The 15605-nt window shown below is 39.0% G+C and overlaps 2 protein-coding genes and 1 pseudogene across 2 annotated transcripts; 2 read left to right on the top strand and 1 right to left on the bottom strand.

The window, feature by feature from the left end:
- Positions 1 to 978: 978 nt before the first annotated feature.
- On the bottom strand, positions 979 to 3037 carry LOC112842454 (cytochrome P450 2K1-like; annotated as a pseudogene).
- Positions 3038 to 4798: 1761 nt separating this feature from the next.
- Positions 4799 to 7681, top strand: LOC100700011 (cytochrome P450 2K1-like). The gene is made up of 9 exons (XM_019345720.2): positions 4799 to 5087; positions 5215 to 5377; positions 5466 to 5615; positions 5704 to 5864; positions 5946 to 6125; positions 6561 to 6702; positions 6870 to 7054; positions 7272 to 7413; positions 7494 to 7681. The coding sequence occupies exons 1-9, from the start codon at positions 4878 to 4880 to the stop codon at positions 7679 to 7681; spliced, it is 1521 nt and encodes a 506-aa protein (XP_019201265.1). The 5' UTR covers positions 4799 to 4877.
- A 2780-nt stretch (positions 7682 to 10461) lies between these two features.
- On the top strand, positions 10462 to 13861 carry LOC106098353 (cytochrome P450 2K1). Its single transcript, XM_013272241.3, has 9 exons — positions 10462 to 10739; positions 10860 to 11022; positions 11109 to 11258; positions 11353 to 11513; positions 11618 to 11797; positions 12393 to 12534; positions 12716 to 12900; positions 13089 to 13230; positions 13306 to 13861. Exons 1-9 carry the CDS (start codon positions 10533 to 10535, stop codon positions 13491 to 13493), a joined length of 1518 nt encoding a protein of 505 aa, XP_013127695.1. The 5' UTR covers positions 10462 to 10532; the 3' UTR covers positions 13494 to 13861.
- The last annotated feature ends 1744 nt before the right edge of the window (positions 13862 to 15605 follow it).

Below are 15605 nucleotides of genomic sequence, written 5' to 3'. Positions count from 1 at the left end.
CTGACGCTGAAATAATATTCACTGCAATATGCAAAATAAGTTCAGAAGCAATCTCTAAACACAAAATCAAGATAGAACACACCTTGTTTTGGGTGAACAATGTTAACAATTCAATACTCAATTCTGTTTCACACAGCTGCATTTATATGTTGCCAACTCTTTTTATATATTATGTAACAAAGTTTGGATATAACACAGTTTAGATTTGCAGAAATGTAAATGTAAAAAACATGCTGACACATAGTAAAGCATACACATATGAAGAAAAACTCCAGCAATCAAATGATGAACTATAGGCAGCACTTGGCGGAGGTAGGAAGAAGAAAAAAGGAGGGGCCGCTATGTGCCATGAGGGGAAAACCAAGAGAAAAAGGAGAACCAGGAGAAATACACAATCACCATCCACAATGAGAAAGGAAGAGAAAATAGGAAAATTCAGTGTGAAGTAACCATTCATGTTTATACTGTATCAACACAAAGGACAGAATTTGAATGAGATGAATGAAATAAACAGTGAAAGAGATCAGTTTAGTTTGCATAGTAATAAAAATCCCATCATATCTTTTCATAAACACTTTTTCTGAACCTCAGTGGAAAATGTCATGAAAGGTGTGATTCTGACAAAAGTTAGAATGGATTGTTTTAATGTGACTGAAGATGTTGGTGTGTCAGTTGACTGTCTACACTTGGGTTAAGCCTAAATGCATAATATTGTATTTACAATCAAAAGGTGGTTTGCATCTTCTGAATCACCTGTAGATCACCTGTAGGTATGCTGAATGCACTAGTCAGATGCATGTCTGAATTACCCTGATTAAATGAATACAACACTGGGGATTAAAAATATCCTTACAAAGCTCCGCGTGGTGCTGCAGGTTTCTTTCGGAGTATCAAACTGATTTTGCTGGCTTAAAGACAAATCAAGGAAACACCACCCCTTCTACCTATTTCATTAACAGCTTGTTTTGTATAAAGGACTTCTTGTTTAGAATTAATTACATCAGCCCACTGTGTCTCACAAGGGGACAGCACACAGTTTAACATTTGAAGGGTTATGGATCAGGCTATCGGATGCTGATAGACGCAGTTCATCCTCTGAAGCTCCAGGTGGCAGAGTAATTCGGAAGTGCTGCAGAAGGAAGGTGAAGAAGATGAAGAGTTCCATCCTGGCCAGACTTGCTCCAAGACAAATCTTGCGACCTGAAATAGAAAACAAAAAAATATGCTAGATTTTATCTGTGACTAGACTGGGTCTTGACAAGAACTTGATTACAAACCTGCAGAAAAAACCATGAAGGCATCACGCTGGATAAACTTTCCATCTTTGTCCAGTGTTCCAGAAGTGTTCCAAATAAAAAGTGTACGGTTTCTCCCATTCACTCTCATCAGACAAAACAGACAACAGGAAAGGATACACAGCTGTCCCCTGACGAATACACAAACCTTTATTTCCTGCATTTTTTAATATATATTCACAGGGTATTACACAAAACGCATATATTGTTTATATTGTTTTTACATGCGACTTAAAAGTAAAATTACATCTGGGACAAAATGAGTTTTGATGAAAACATTCTTAGAATTTAAAAATGCAAATAACTGATTGATAAAGAATGAAGAGTGTATAAAACATTGATTTTTATAATAATTTGGATAATCACACTAACTGATCAGAGGAAGAATCCTTCACTCTGTTTTTTTTCCACATCTGTCACAATATTTTAGTAATCAAATATCTGATTAGGTGTTAACATTCCTATATAATAAACACATCATCTGATAAGTGTTACCTTCTTAATGAAGTGACCCCTAAAGGTAATGTCCTGTGAAGTTCTGTGAGGAAGCCCCAGGGCAGCAATGGCTGTTAGCCTCTGTGTCCCATGGATGACAGCGTTGGTGAAAGGCAGCTCTGTCCTGTCTTTAATCTGGACCTGATGATCTCCCATTACTCTACTAAGCTCCTCCCGGACCTTCTCTGGAAGATGAAAGTGCCCGAAGGTAACACAAGTTCAGTTCAGTGTAACACAACATTTACAGGTCCTTCCAAGTATCTTTGCATACTTGGCCATAAGAAAAAGTCCCCATGTGATTGCACATGATGATGTTTCAGTGCCATTAACACACTGGGGTGACCATGCTCACAGAACACAGTTATGCAAAAGTGCAAGAAAATATGACTGAGAAGTTGAAGTTAAACATATACTTGGTTGCTGTTTGATAAGAAACACTTTGTTAAAAGTGCTGGTTGTGGCCACTGTCTCACTGTTAAAGTCCAAGTGTCCACCTTTTTTCAGACCTGTGTTCCATTACAGCTGTCACAGTTGTGCGCTCACAGCTGCTTATTTGTATTTATTTCATGCACATACAGTATGCAACTGTTATCTCCACTTTATTTACTGTATGCTCACTCACTTGCCAATCATACCTACCTTATTTACTCCCAAATAAATAAAACAAAACAAAACAAACAAACAAACAAACAGATCAAATACAAACGTTATGGGAATCTGGCCATAAACGACAGAATCTCTTTTCCATCTCTTTATCCATATCTATTCAATCCAGTGTATCCCGCACCTCGATAGCAGTTTTTCTCTATCACTTTGATGCAGTTCTCATATTTGACACGTCATTCGTAATGCAGTTCTCAGTTTTGATTAAACAGACTCACCTGCTCAAAAGACACTAAAACATTTAAAGCTTTTTTCACATATGTCCAAACATGTAAAGTCAGTCAGTCACTTCACTCTGTAACAAAACCTTTCACCACAGTTTCAAGAGGTAGACGCCAAATGGTTTATACTTTTATCAAAATCTTGCTGACTTTGGAAAGAGTACTGCAAACATGTAGGCCAAATGCAGAATAACACAAAGATAAAAATGTGAAGCATTTATTTTAAACTTTACAAAACTGCTGAAATCAAGAAAAGCACAGTTACACTCATGTATCAGAAAGCAGACAATGAAAATATATAAAAACTAAGAACATAAAACCAACTACTGTATAGTCCAGTAAAGTCTTGCCCTCAGCAGCCATGTTATTAAGTATGCCAGTTCAATCATTAGTTAATGCAAACAGCCAATCACATGTCAGTACAGTATAAAACAGGTGGAGAGACAGCTTTTATTCACTGACACAAGAGTATGCATTTCTACTTGTTTCAGCTAAACGTCTCCTGAGAACATGTGAAGGGCAATTACACTCCTATCACTGGCAGCATGTTACTGACCTTGCTCTTTCATACATATTTGAAAAAGGTGGAAGTAATTTGATTGAAAACATTAATGCAACACTGGACAGTATTCAGTAAAGTGAGAGAGCTACAGTTCTGACTGACAACAGTACAAACTGTTTCTATGAGTTGTGATTCAAATGAGAAATGCATCAGCTCAGAAACAAATATCGTTATTAGTGAAATATGAAGTGTGTTCACTAAAAGAGAAAGTATTCTGTATAGTGCAGACTAGGACCTGAGGCACCACACCAGCTGCAGCATCAGGAGTTGCGCCTTTGAGTCTGTCTCTGTCTCTCGCCAACCCACCTGCCAGACATTAAGCAATTAATTCACTACCACAGAAGTCACAGTCTGGTGTGCTGGCTGTGGTTTAAATACATGTTCCTTGCTCTTTGACGATGTCTAAAAAAATTAGTTTTGCTAACAATTTTGAAAAATTCTTAGTAAAACATTGGTCTCTTTCAGTTAAAATAACACATTTTGGATATTTTCTAGTGATGGGCAGATGAAGCTTCATGAAGCACTGAAGCTTTTCATCCAGTTGGTTCACCCCAGCGCAAAGCTTCTTAAAGCTTCATTTGCTCTAGTAGGACATCTACTGGACGTAAAAATATTAGTTGGCATGAATTTGAAGAGTGTGGCATTTTGCACACAGCCTGTAAATGTCAACAACAAAAGGAGTGTGTAAAACATGTATATTGTAGTGATGGCAGTATACTGTGTATATTTAGCTAAAAATGGAAATGATCATTTACTGTGAGGTTAGGTGTGGTTGGGGTATGGACAGTAGTTGTGCTTTTGTAACATTGAGGTATGGACAGCTACACACAGTCCTGCCTGTTCACATTTTATTCTGTAAAAACTAAATTTTCACTGCTTTTATGACCGTTGTAGTGTGGAGAACATAGCTAGGATTTAATGATTTAACAAATCTTTTAAATCCTTTGTCCTCCACAATGCTAAATGGCTGGGAGTCCTCAATCACCATGCTAACCAGGTCTTCATCTATTTGATTTGTTCTCCTGAGGAAAGACAATAAAAACAAAGCACAAATATAAATATCACACACGTAATTTATTACAGTTGTATAATATTGTTATATCATTTAGTAACATTACAGCAGCGCTATATTATCATGGCATTTGATGGCTCACCTGGTCTTGCTCCACAATCGGTGTTCCCCTTATTCTCATGCAAAGCTCTGTAGTGCCTAAGCATGGATGAGGTGTTGTTGTTATATCCCAGCTCCCTGGCACATAGCAAACACTTCACCTTGTACAAAGGTAAAGACAGCTTAACATAAATTGTATTGCACCATAAGTATTATGAAAATACATCTTCTGTAGAAATTTACATACCTTGTTGGGAGGAATAAGATCAAAATGTTCCCACACAGGGGAGGACATCCTCCTCTTCTTAGCTGGCTCCATTCTCTCCTGACTTTCTCTCCTCACTCTCCTAAAACTCCAAACTCTCTCCAAACTCTCACTAACCGCAACTCTCCATCAAACACCCACATTATGAATGAAGTCTGAGGGGCTTATATCGCTGTCATAGCTCGCGGCGCCCCCTCCATTACTCGACACAAGCTTCGAAGCCTCGATACAGAACGTCCCATCACTAATATTTTCTTTTTAGGTCATGGTGATAATAGATGCTGTTTTTATTGAGTCAGCAAACTATGTCTTCTTAGTAATGGTTCTGATCATGCTCACACTGATCTTCATCATCTCCTCTTCAAGCTTCAGTTCCAAAAGAAATGTAAAGGAGCCTCCGGGACTGAGAGCATTTCCCCTGCTGGGGAATCTTCTGCAGCTGGACCTGAAAAGACTTGATATCTCATTAATGGAGGTCAGTTTTTTTTGGCAACTTTTCAGGGATTTTTTTCCCCCTGTGGTTGATTTATCTCTCCAGGCAGCTTTTTCACCTTTGATCTTCCGATTTGTGTGAACATATGAACATATTCTGCTGTTCTTAGTTATTTCAGAAATATGGATCAGTCTTCACCATCTATCTGGGCCCTAAAAAAGTGGTGGTACTGGCAGGATACAGGACAGTGAAGGAGGCACTTGTTGATTGTGATGAAGTGTTTGGAGAGAGACAGCCTTTGCACATTGCGGATGAATTTAGCCAAGGCCATGGTAAGAAAATAATACTGGCAAACCTTTCTCATACATTTCATCTCCATTATCCTCAATGTGACTGTGGCTATATGTAATCATTTCTCAGGGCTTTTTTGGTCTAATGGTGATTCATGGAGAGAAATGAGGCGCTTTGCATTGACTAATTTGAGAGACTTTGGAATGGGCAAGAGAGCATGTGAGGACAAGATTATTGAAGAATGTCAATACCTCATTGATGTTTTCAAGAAATCTAAAGGTACAGTTTAGTTTGTTTAAACTGGGATGAACTAGTATTGTGTTATCTGAAATGTTACTTAAATATCTTTATTTATTTTTGGTCACAGGAGAAGCTTTTGATACAACCCAACCAATTAACTGTGCAGTCTCTAACATAATCTGCTCCATTGTCTATGGACACAGATTTGAATATAATGATTCACAGTTTACAACTCTGGTTTATGGAGCAAGCAGAAATATCAGAATTTTGGGCTCTGCTTCAATACAGGTAGTCGTATTTGGAAGTCTATACAGTTGCTCTTCAGTATATAATGCATGAATTTATAAATCACTGATGTATGTTTGCCAGATGTATGAAATGTTTCCATCACTCTTCAAGTGGATTGCCAACAGGAAGGAATTCTTCAAAACTGCTGCTGCTAATTCAAAGCAAAACCTTGCCATAATCAGACACTTAAAAGAGACTCTGAATCCAGAGATGTGCAGATGCTTTGTGGATGCCTTTCTGGTCCGCAAAAAGCACCTGGAGGTTAGTTTTTCTATTATCCATTTCTTTTTAATGAATAATTAACTGAAGCTGCAGTAAGAGTGAACCTGTGCTCTTTTCTGCCCAGTTCTAATGAAGGGGAGACTAATTGCTGTCCTTTACCCCATTTCCTGTCTCCAACATGAAACTGTCCATGCAAGCACCTTATCAATCATTTGCACTTGTGCTTCGAGCCCACATTTCATGCCTGTTAATGTCTATGTGCAACGTGTTGCAATTTTTTCTGTTAATCAATAGAGAGAGATCCTTTACATTTTTTTTTTTTTTTTTTTTTGTATTTAATAACTTTTGTTCTTGAACCTGCATCACAGAGCTCTGAAGTAAATGTAAAATCAGTGTTGGATAACTTTTTTTTCATACTACTAAAGCCCCTTAAACTTTATTTGAGTGAGTTTGCTGTTAAATGTCTATGTGCAGGAGGCTGGGATTACCAACAGTCACTTCCATGATGATAACCTTTTGATGACAGTAATGAACCTGTTTGCTGCCGGCACTGAGACAACATCAACTACACTGAGATGGGCACTTCTGCTTATGGCTAAATATCCAAAGATACAGGGTGAGGAGCCTGAGTAATCCTCAACTTGAAAATGCCAATGGACAGGAAGGAATGACCATAACAAAATCAAAGGAAGGATGTGATGTAAATTGCATTTCTTGACTATAGCATAGTGTTTTCAGTCCCCTAGGGATAAAATGTGTCCACTTTTGTCTTTCATGTACCAGATGAGGTCCAGGAGGAGCTGAGGAGGGTCATAGGAGACCGGCAGGTGCAGGTTGCTGACAGGAAAAATCTGCCCTTCACTGACGCCGTCATCCATGAGACACAGAGACTGAGCAGCATCGTCCCCACTGCACTTCCTCACAAAACCACCCGAGACATCACTTTTCAGGGTCACTTTATCGAGAAGGTAAGACTGAATGACCCACCTCCTATATTCTCATTGGTTTAACTGAATGCATAAAACTGAATCTTGAAGGCAGGTTGGCAAGCAACTGCAGAAAGAGGGGAATGTATGCAAAAGTATGTGCTGTTTCTTCTCATTCCAGTACTTTTTGTGCCTACTGCCTTCTGGCTATTATTCACCATATAGACGATTTTCCATTTCTGTATTGTAATTTGTACAGGGAACCACAGTTTTTCCTTTCTTGACATCTGTCCTGCATGATCCCAGTGAGTGGGAGAGACCACACAGCTTTTATCCTGCTCACTTCCTGGACAAAGAGAAAAAGTTTGTCAAGCGAGATGCCTTCATTCCCTTTTCTGCAGGTTTGTGAGCTCAGCCATCACTGTTTAGGTTACATCTGCTGACAGGACAGCTGAAGTTATTCTTCGATTCTCTCTTACAGGTCGCAGGGTTTGCCTCGGAGAGAGCCTGGCCAGGATGGAGCTCTTTCTCTTCTTCAGCACCCTCCTGCAGCATTTTCGTTTCATTCCTGCACCTGGAGTTTCAGAGGATGAATTGGATCTCACGCCAAGTGTGGGCGCTACTCTCGGACCTTCACCTCACAAACTGTGTGCTGTTTCTTGTATGTGATGGAGAGAAATTCTTGACAGAGGTTGTCCTAGTCTGTACAAAGAACTGAATCATCTAGGTGTATTTTTTTTTTTTTTTTTTTTTTTACTAAACAATAAAAGTAATATGCCATAGAAATGTACATCAGAATCATCAGTACTGTAATTTTCCTGGATGTGTGAAAGATTTTTTTTTTCTTTTATTAGTCAGACAAAAAACTGTTTTTTGTTTTCTTTTTTTGGTCTGTTTTGTTATTTTATTTTTTTTCCCCCATGGATGATTTATCTCTCCTAAGAACAGCAGCATATGTTCATATTTACACAGACATCGGGAGACCAAATGCTGCTGTTCTTAGTTATTTAAGAAATATGGATCAGTTATCACAGTCTATCTGGGACCTAAAATAGTGGTGGTTTTTGCTGAATTCAAGACTGTGAAGGACACACTTGTTAGTTATGATATAGTTTTTGGAAATAAAACCATTGCATTTTGAAAAAGAATTTAGCCAAGGACATGGTAAGAAAAGAAAACTATCAAAAATAAGGATCCATCATCCTAACTGTGTTATGTAAAATACTTTCTGAGCGTTTCTCCTCAGGGGTTTTAAGGTCTAACAGTGATTCATGAATGGAAATGAGACTCTTTGCATTTACTAATGTGAGAGACTTCAGGATGGAGAGCTTGTGAGGGCAAAATAACAGAAGAATGTCAACACCTCATGTTTAAGTCTAAAGGTACAGTTTAGTTTATTTAAACTGGGATGAACTAGTACTGCATTACCTGAAATGCTACCTAAATTTTTCACAATTTGAATTCTTTTTTTGGTCATAGGAGAAGATGGGAACTCAAAACGTCTGCTGCCAATACAAAGCAAAGCCTCGCCATAATCAGTCACTTTAAAGAGACTCTGATTCTAGAGATGTGTGGATGCCTTTCTAGTAATAAATAATATAGGAGAAACCTTTATTATTCTCACACCTGGGAAATATTTAGTCACAGCAGAAGTTTAACAGTAGTAAAAATTAAGAAAAAACACAATAGAATAGAATAACGTACTACACAAAACAGAAATAAAATACTGCGTGCTATTTCCTGTGTGTGAAGAAGTGGCAGTTTATACAAAGTTGTCCTACCCTGTTGCCTGGATTTAAAATTTAGCCTAATTTTATTCAAGTTAGTGTCTCCCCAGCCTGTCATGTAGTTCTTGTCTGCATGTTTCATGTTATCGAGCTTGTGTTATCATGTCTACATCTCTCCATGTTTCCTGTTTTATTTTGAAAGTCTTGTGTTTCCATGGTCAGTGTGTTTAGTTTTGCTTCCCCTATGGCGCCAGGTTCATTTGTGTCAGCTGTGTTTCCCCGGGTGCTTCTACTTCCATTGTTACCCTTCTGTGAATTTAAGTCCTCGTTCTCCCTCTGTTCAGTGCTGGGTCATCTGTTCGTCTTGTATCATGTGTCTCCAGGTTTCAGGTTGTTTCCATGTTTCTGCTCATGTGGATGTTCATGTGGTTTTTTTTCACGTCATAGTTCCGCATGCAGCTTTTCAGATTCATGTTCTCTTGTCACAGTTTATCTGAGTTTATTCCCAGTTTAGGTTTCAGTTTAGTTTTTACCCCAGCGCACTTTGCCTTGTTTTATGTTCATGTATTGTCAGCCAAATAAATGGCTCGCCTTTTCTTATACTGAGTTTACTTTCCTGTGTCTGTTTTTTGGTCCGCTTCACAAACACACCAGCTACGCGGCCGTGACAGTATCTGACCTTATTCTAGTGTTAGAAATTCTGTTTAAACAGGAATATATGGTTTGAAGTACCAAATGCCATTTGAAATATGATTTCTGTCTAACACATTACTATAGATGGAGTGCCAAAATAAATTAAATAAATACATCAATAAATAATAATAATAATGGATTGCATTTATATAGCGCTTTTCTAGGCACCCAAAGCGCTTTACAATTCATTCACTTTCACATTAACACACTGATGCAGGCAAACCACAGCTGTAGCCACAGCTGCCCTGGGGCAGACTGACAGAAGCGAGGCTGCAATATTGCGCCATCGGCCCCTCTGGCCAACACCAGTAGGCGGTAGGGTAAAGTGTCTTTCCCAAGGACACAACAACCAGGACAGAGAGAGCTGGGGGATCCAACCGGCAACCTTCCGGTTACAGATGAGCTTCCCAACCACCTGAACCACGGTCGCCCCCAAATAACAAATAGTTACTTGCTTGAAATCACTGGGGTGACCACACAGTTGTACAACTGCACAGAAAAATAAGCTTGAGAACTTGGCTGAAGCAAAAAAATATACTTGGTTGCAGTTTGATACAAAGACAATCTTAATGGTGTTCATCATGAGAACAGCTGCTACTCATGATTCAGGTCTTCAGTGGCAAGTCTGGCATTTTTAAAAATCTGTTTTCCAAACAGTAACAGCTTAGCTCTATAATATATTTATTTCTCATGATTAAATACAAATAACTGTAAGGGATAATATCTGGAAGATTCCTAAGGCCTTAAAAAGAACCAGAGAAATCTAACGGATTTTGTCACTATTTCACTTTTTATTCATGATCCTTTAACTCAAATACACTCATTGCTAGATTATGGTTAAACAATAGGAATTCTGTGTCAGGTCTTTCCGAGTAGAAAATCAATATCAGTGTAGACCAAAGTAACAGCTTGCTAACAGTAATGATTTACTAAGTCATTCAGATGAACCTTTCTACTGCATTTTCCCACCCCCTTGTAGTGGATGTCTAGATTGGTTGGCTAAGAAACAAAAAAAAAAGGAAAAGAACTTCATTACCAAATGCTGGGTCAGTGAGTCGCTCTGTACAAAGAACTATCAGAGGACATTTTGTTTTATAACCATGGGGATATTAGATGTTTTTCTCCAGTGTTTCAGTTCTTCATTCTTATTGGGGGCTTTCACAGTCCTCCTGCTAATCTATTTAATCTCCTCTTCGAGTTTCAGTACTCAAAAAAAGGGTAAGGAGCCTCCAGGACCCAGACCACTTCCCTTGCTTGGGAACCTACTTCAACTTGACCTGAAAAAACCCTACAACACATTACTGGAGGTGAGGTCGTTTTTGCATTACTTTTCTTTTAGGTGGTTTTCAAGATTCAGCTCTACAGGGAGCTGCCAACATTTGTTTTCTTGGATTTGTGTCAAAGAATTAACTTTTTTCTGTTCTTAGTTATCCAAGAAATATGGATCAGTCTTCACGGTCTATCTGGGAACTAAAAAAGTTGTGGTCCTGTCAGGATACAAGACAGTGAAGGAGGCACTTGTAGACTACGATGATGTGTTTGGAGACAGAAATCAACCGCAGATTATGCGTGAACTTAGTCAAGGACATGGTATGAAAAATGACTATTGTGCTACCATAAATGTATTTTTCAGAATCTAGTGTTTGTTAAACTACGTTGTAAAAATTTCATTTCAGGGGTTGTGTGGTCCAACGGTGATTCGTGGAAAGAAATGAGGCGCTTTGCACTGACTAACCTGAGAGACTTTGGGATGGGCAAGAGAGCATGTGAGGACAAAATAATTGAAGAATGTCAATACCTCATTGAAGTTTTTAAGAAATTTCAAGGTAAAACTAATCACATTGTGTTGAGTTCAGTAAATAGTAAATAAACTGACATGTTTTCTAAAGTTCACGTGCGCCTTTATTTCTGTTGTAACAGGAGAAGCTTTTGATACAACCCAACCAGTTAACTGTGCAGTCTCTAATATTATCTGTTCCATCGTCTATGGCAGCAGATTTGAATATAATGATCCCGAGTTTACCTCTCTGGTAGATGGTACATCCAGAATGATTAGACTCGGTGGAAGTCCCTCAATACAGGTATTGATTCCTACTTTTTGAAGCTACAGAATTTTTAAAAGTACATAAACTGTATCAATTCGACAATGTTATTTAATCCCAAATATAAATGTGATGATTCACAGATCTTCGACATGTTTCCATCGCTCTTCAAGTGGACTGCGGACAGAAGTGAAATACACAAAATATCTTCTGCCAATAAGAAACAAAACCGAGCCATCTTCAGTCACTTAAAAGAGACTCTGACTCCCCAGATGTGCAGAGGCTTTGTAGACGCCTTTCTGGTCCGCAAACAAAATCTGGAGGTTGGCACCTCTATCATCTTTCACGTTGGTGTTCAGGAATGTTTAACTGAAGCCCAGGGTGAAACTGTGGTCCAACTAGTGAAAAAATCCCAATCAGTGGGCTAAAATTCCTCCACAGTGATTGAAAGATTTTATCAGAATGCTTATTTAGAAGTGGTTGATTGCAGTTCTTGATGCAAAGGGTGACACAACCAGTTGTTAGGTTTAGGTGGTAAATACTTTTTTGCACAGAACAAGGTAGGTTTGGATAGTTTTTTTTCCCTTCATAAATGAAATCATTATTTAAAACCTGTAATTCATATTTTACCTGGGTAAATACAAAATACTTTGCCTAATATTAAAGTTTTTTGATGCTCTGAAACATTTAAGTGTGATAACTATACATAAAAATCAAGAGGAATTCAACAAAGGGGAAAAATACTTTTTCATGGCACTGTATATAAGACATTATGTCTATGTGAATTCTTTAGAGGTATGCTTTCACAGAGCTTGGAAATACATGTAAAATCAGTGTTGGATAACTTTTTTTTTTTTGTATTACTGAAGCCCCTTAAACTTTATTTGAGTGACTTTGCCGTTAAATGTCTATGTGCAGGCATCAGGGATTACCAACAGTCACTTCCATGATGATAACCTTTTGATAACAGTCATGAATCTGTTTGCTGCCGGCACTGAGACAACATCAACTACACTGAGATGGGGACTTCTGCTTATGGCCAAATATCCAAAAATTCAAGGTGAGAAGTCTAAGTAATCCTCAACTTGCATATGCCAATTATTGTTTTTACTGAAAACAGACCATCACAGAAACAAAATCGAATAACGCTTTTGATCTTCGTGGAGTTTTCAAGTATAGTGAAGTGTTTTAGTCAGCCTCATAGGGATGAAATGTGTCCACTGTTTTTGTTCATACTCCAGATGAGGTCCAGGAGGAGCTGAGGAGGGTCATAGGAGACCGACAGGTGCAGGTTGCTGACAGAAAAAATCTGCCCTTCACTGACGCCGTCATCCATGAGACACAGAGACTGAGCAGCATCATCCCCACTGCACTTCCTCATAAAACCACCCGAGACATCACTTTTCAGGGTCACTTTATCGAGAAGGTAAGACTGCATAACACAGCTACTATGGAAAACTCAACTCAACAAAATACTCAACAAAGCTGTGGCCCATCAGGTACTTGGACTGGTTGAGGATAATAAGGACTGTGTGTAACATAACTAATTACTATAAGCCATTATTATTTAACATACAGGAAACATTTTCAGTTCGTGTATTGTCATTTCTGCAGGGAACCACAATGTTTCCTCTCCTGACATCAGTCCTGCATGATCCCAATGAGTGGGAGAGACCGCACAGCTTTTATCCTGCTCATTTCCTGGACAAAGAGAAAAAGTTTGTCAAAAGAGATGCTTTCATTCCATTTTCTGCAGGTTTGTGAGCTCCTCACTGTTTAGGTTACATCTGCCCATAGGAGAGCAAGCAATTTTTCATGAATTCTCTTGCAGGTCGCAGGATTTGCCTTGGAGAGAGTCTGGCCAGGATGGAGCTCTTCCTCTTCTTCGCCACCCTCTTGCAACATTTTCATTTCACACCTGCACCTGGAGTTTCAGGGGACGAATTAGATCTCACTCCAAGTGTGGGCATTACACTCAGCCCTTCACCTCACAAACTGTGTGCTGTTTCCCAAATGTGATGAAGAGGTGTTCTTAACAAAGTTCAGGCCCAGGTGTAAGATTTCTAACATTTCTTTTCTGCTCAGTAAAGGTAATGTGCCATAGCAATATACTTCTGTTGGCCTGTTAAAGAATCCAGCTCAGTTTAATGCATAATAATAATCGCTTGTGTTTAGAAAGTGTTTTGAAACTCTTCTATGATCTAGAAAAAGAAAAAAACTGCTGTATTGCTGCTTATGTTCCAAAGTTGATGTACTCCCCAGTCTCATGTACTAAAGGAGGTCTTATTTTTGTTTTATTTGATTAGTCCTTTCTGTGGGGTTTTATTATTTGTTATTTCAAAGCAATTCACATGATCTACAAAATTAAATAAACCACTTTTAAATTTTATTTTCAAGGTTTTTTGTATGACCCAGTCTTATCCATTAATTTTCCATCTACCTTTATAACAGTCTAAATAGTTAAAAATACTAGATAATGAAAATTATTCAACACTATGTGAACAATGACATGACATTTTTTCACATGATACAAATTCTGAACAACAAACAAATGCACAATCTTCCCGCTCCAGTACTTCTACAGCACAATTACACCAAAACTACACAAGCAAACATAGACACTGTGTAAAGTGATTCAGGACAAAATGGCAATGACCTGTTTCTGAGTTTCCTTTGTCCTAAATGCAAATATTGAGAACAAGGAGTTTTACAACAAGCCAAAGTTCAAAAAGCACCTCATCTATTTCAGTGGATCACTGCTAGACCACAAAACCCAGAAAAAATATCTGAAAGTAGTTTAAGTAACAAAAAGCTGATAGGTGATGAATTCACAAATGTTAAAAGTTAAACTTTAAAGGGACGAAGCTTTCCATCGGAGCGCTGGGACAGCACTACCCCAACCCCTGAGTCCAAAACAGTCCACCACAAAAGGCTTGTTGAGGTCGACCTGGATCATGATGGGCACACATGAGAAACGTTACTTCAGCTGATCGAAGGCTTGCTGAACGGAGGAGGACTACTGAAACGACATGTGGAAGGCAGCAACACCGTTCAGTAGGCCGACCATGACGGCAATGTTCCTCAGCCTACGGCCTGGAAAGTGACCGGTGACGGTGTGCTAGTGTGACGCTCACAAGTGTATGGTCACAATTATAATTTTTTTGTGAATTGCTTTTGATGTAAAAGACCTGATTTTATGGTGGTATTGCACTTTCATTTAGAGTTATGGAGAATGTAATTGCGTGGCATTGCCACAAGGGGGAGATAGCGCTAAGTGCGATAGGCCGTTGCAACGCTTCTGTGCCTCAGACAAGGAAGAGCCTGCAGACCGAATGCAACTGATGTCTCCTGTCTCTGCTTTTCTGTTAAAAAAACAGTTTCAAAACAGGCCCCATCGAAGGCCTGTAACATCATTTTGGTGGCCTGTACAGGGATCAGCATGCTACGAGGGCGACTGCTGATCCTTTAATCAACAAACCAGAGACAGCCATCACAGGGCAGGCGTGTTGGAACAGCAGACGTGCAACTGAGGCAGCAGCGGGACCTGTGTCGAGGAGGGGAACCCCTGCTGGAGAGGTGACGGGCTGCGTGTTTGAGCTGACTGCACTGTGAAGAGTTGCTAACCAAAGAACACACAATGGAGGACAGTGAAAGAAAAAAACTGGCTTGGCAGATCAGAAAGAGTCTTTATGCACTGACAGCAGAGGAACCAGGCAGATTGCTACAAACATCACACCAGTACCTGATGTGGACCCTGCAAGTGTAAGACGTGGTGATGAGAAAAGTTGTTTTGATTATATATGTGCTTATCTGCGCTGTAAGACATTGCTTGACTTAGAGGATCAGGGGTTTTCACACCTACTGTTGTTAAAAGATGCTATTATTCATCTCATTGATAGTCGTACCGCTGAAGTATCTCACCCTATAGTCTCAGAGGAAAATGTTGTTACTCTCACAACACTTAAGCACCCTGAACAGAGTAATGTACTTACCTCAGCTACATTGCCTCTTGAGTCTGTTAATCCACAAGTAACAGAGTATGAAATGCCTAAGGCTAACTACAAGGCACTTGGTAAAAAGTTAGCAGATTTACAAGTGACAACACAAGACACACCCACCCCCACTATTACA

This window comes from Oreochromis niloticus, linkage group LG15 (genome assembly GCF_001858045.2).
Source record: "Oreochromis niloticus isolate F11D_XX linkage group LG15, O_niloticus_UMD_NMBU, whole genome shotgun sequence".
NCBI lineage: Eukaryota > Metazoa > Chordata > Actinopteri > Cichliformes > Cichlidae > Oreochromis > Oreochromis niloticus.
The sequence above is the reverse complement of the archived record's forward strand: the minus strand, read 5'-3'. Positions and strand labels throughout refer to the sequence as shown.

Coding starts and splice junctions, on each gene's coding strand:
- LOC100700011 (XM_019345720.2), top strand. CDS start 4,878: ATGGTGATAATAGATGCTGTTTTTATTGAGTCAGCAAACTATGTCTTC. Junction 7,055..7,271: donor AGGGTCACTTTATCGAGAAG/GTAAGACTGAAT, acceptor TAATTTGTACAG/GGAACCACAGTTTTTCCTTT. Junction 7,414..7,493: donor CTTCATTCCCTTTTCTGCAG/GTTTGTGAGCTC, acceptor TCTCTCTTACAG/GTCGCAGGGTTTGCCTCGGA.
- LOC106098353 (XM_013272241.3), top strand. CDS start 10,533: ATGGGGATATTAGATGTTTTTCTCCAGTGTTTCAGTTCTTCATTCTTA. Junction 11,259..11,352: donor AGTTTTTAAGAAATTTCAAG/GTAAAACTAATC, acceptor CTGTTGTAACAG/GAGAAGCTTTTGATACAACC. Junction 12,901..13,088: donor AGGGTCACTTTATCGAGAAG/GTAAGACTGCAT, acceptor TCATTTCTGCAG/GGAACCACAATGTTTCCTCT.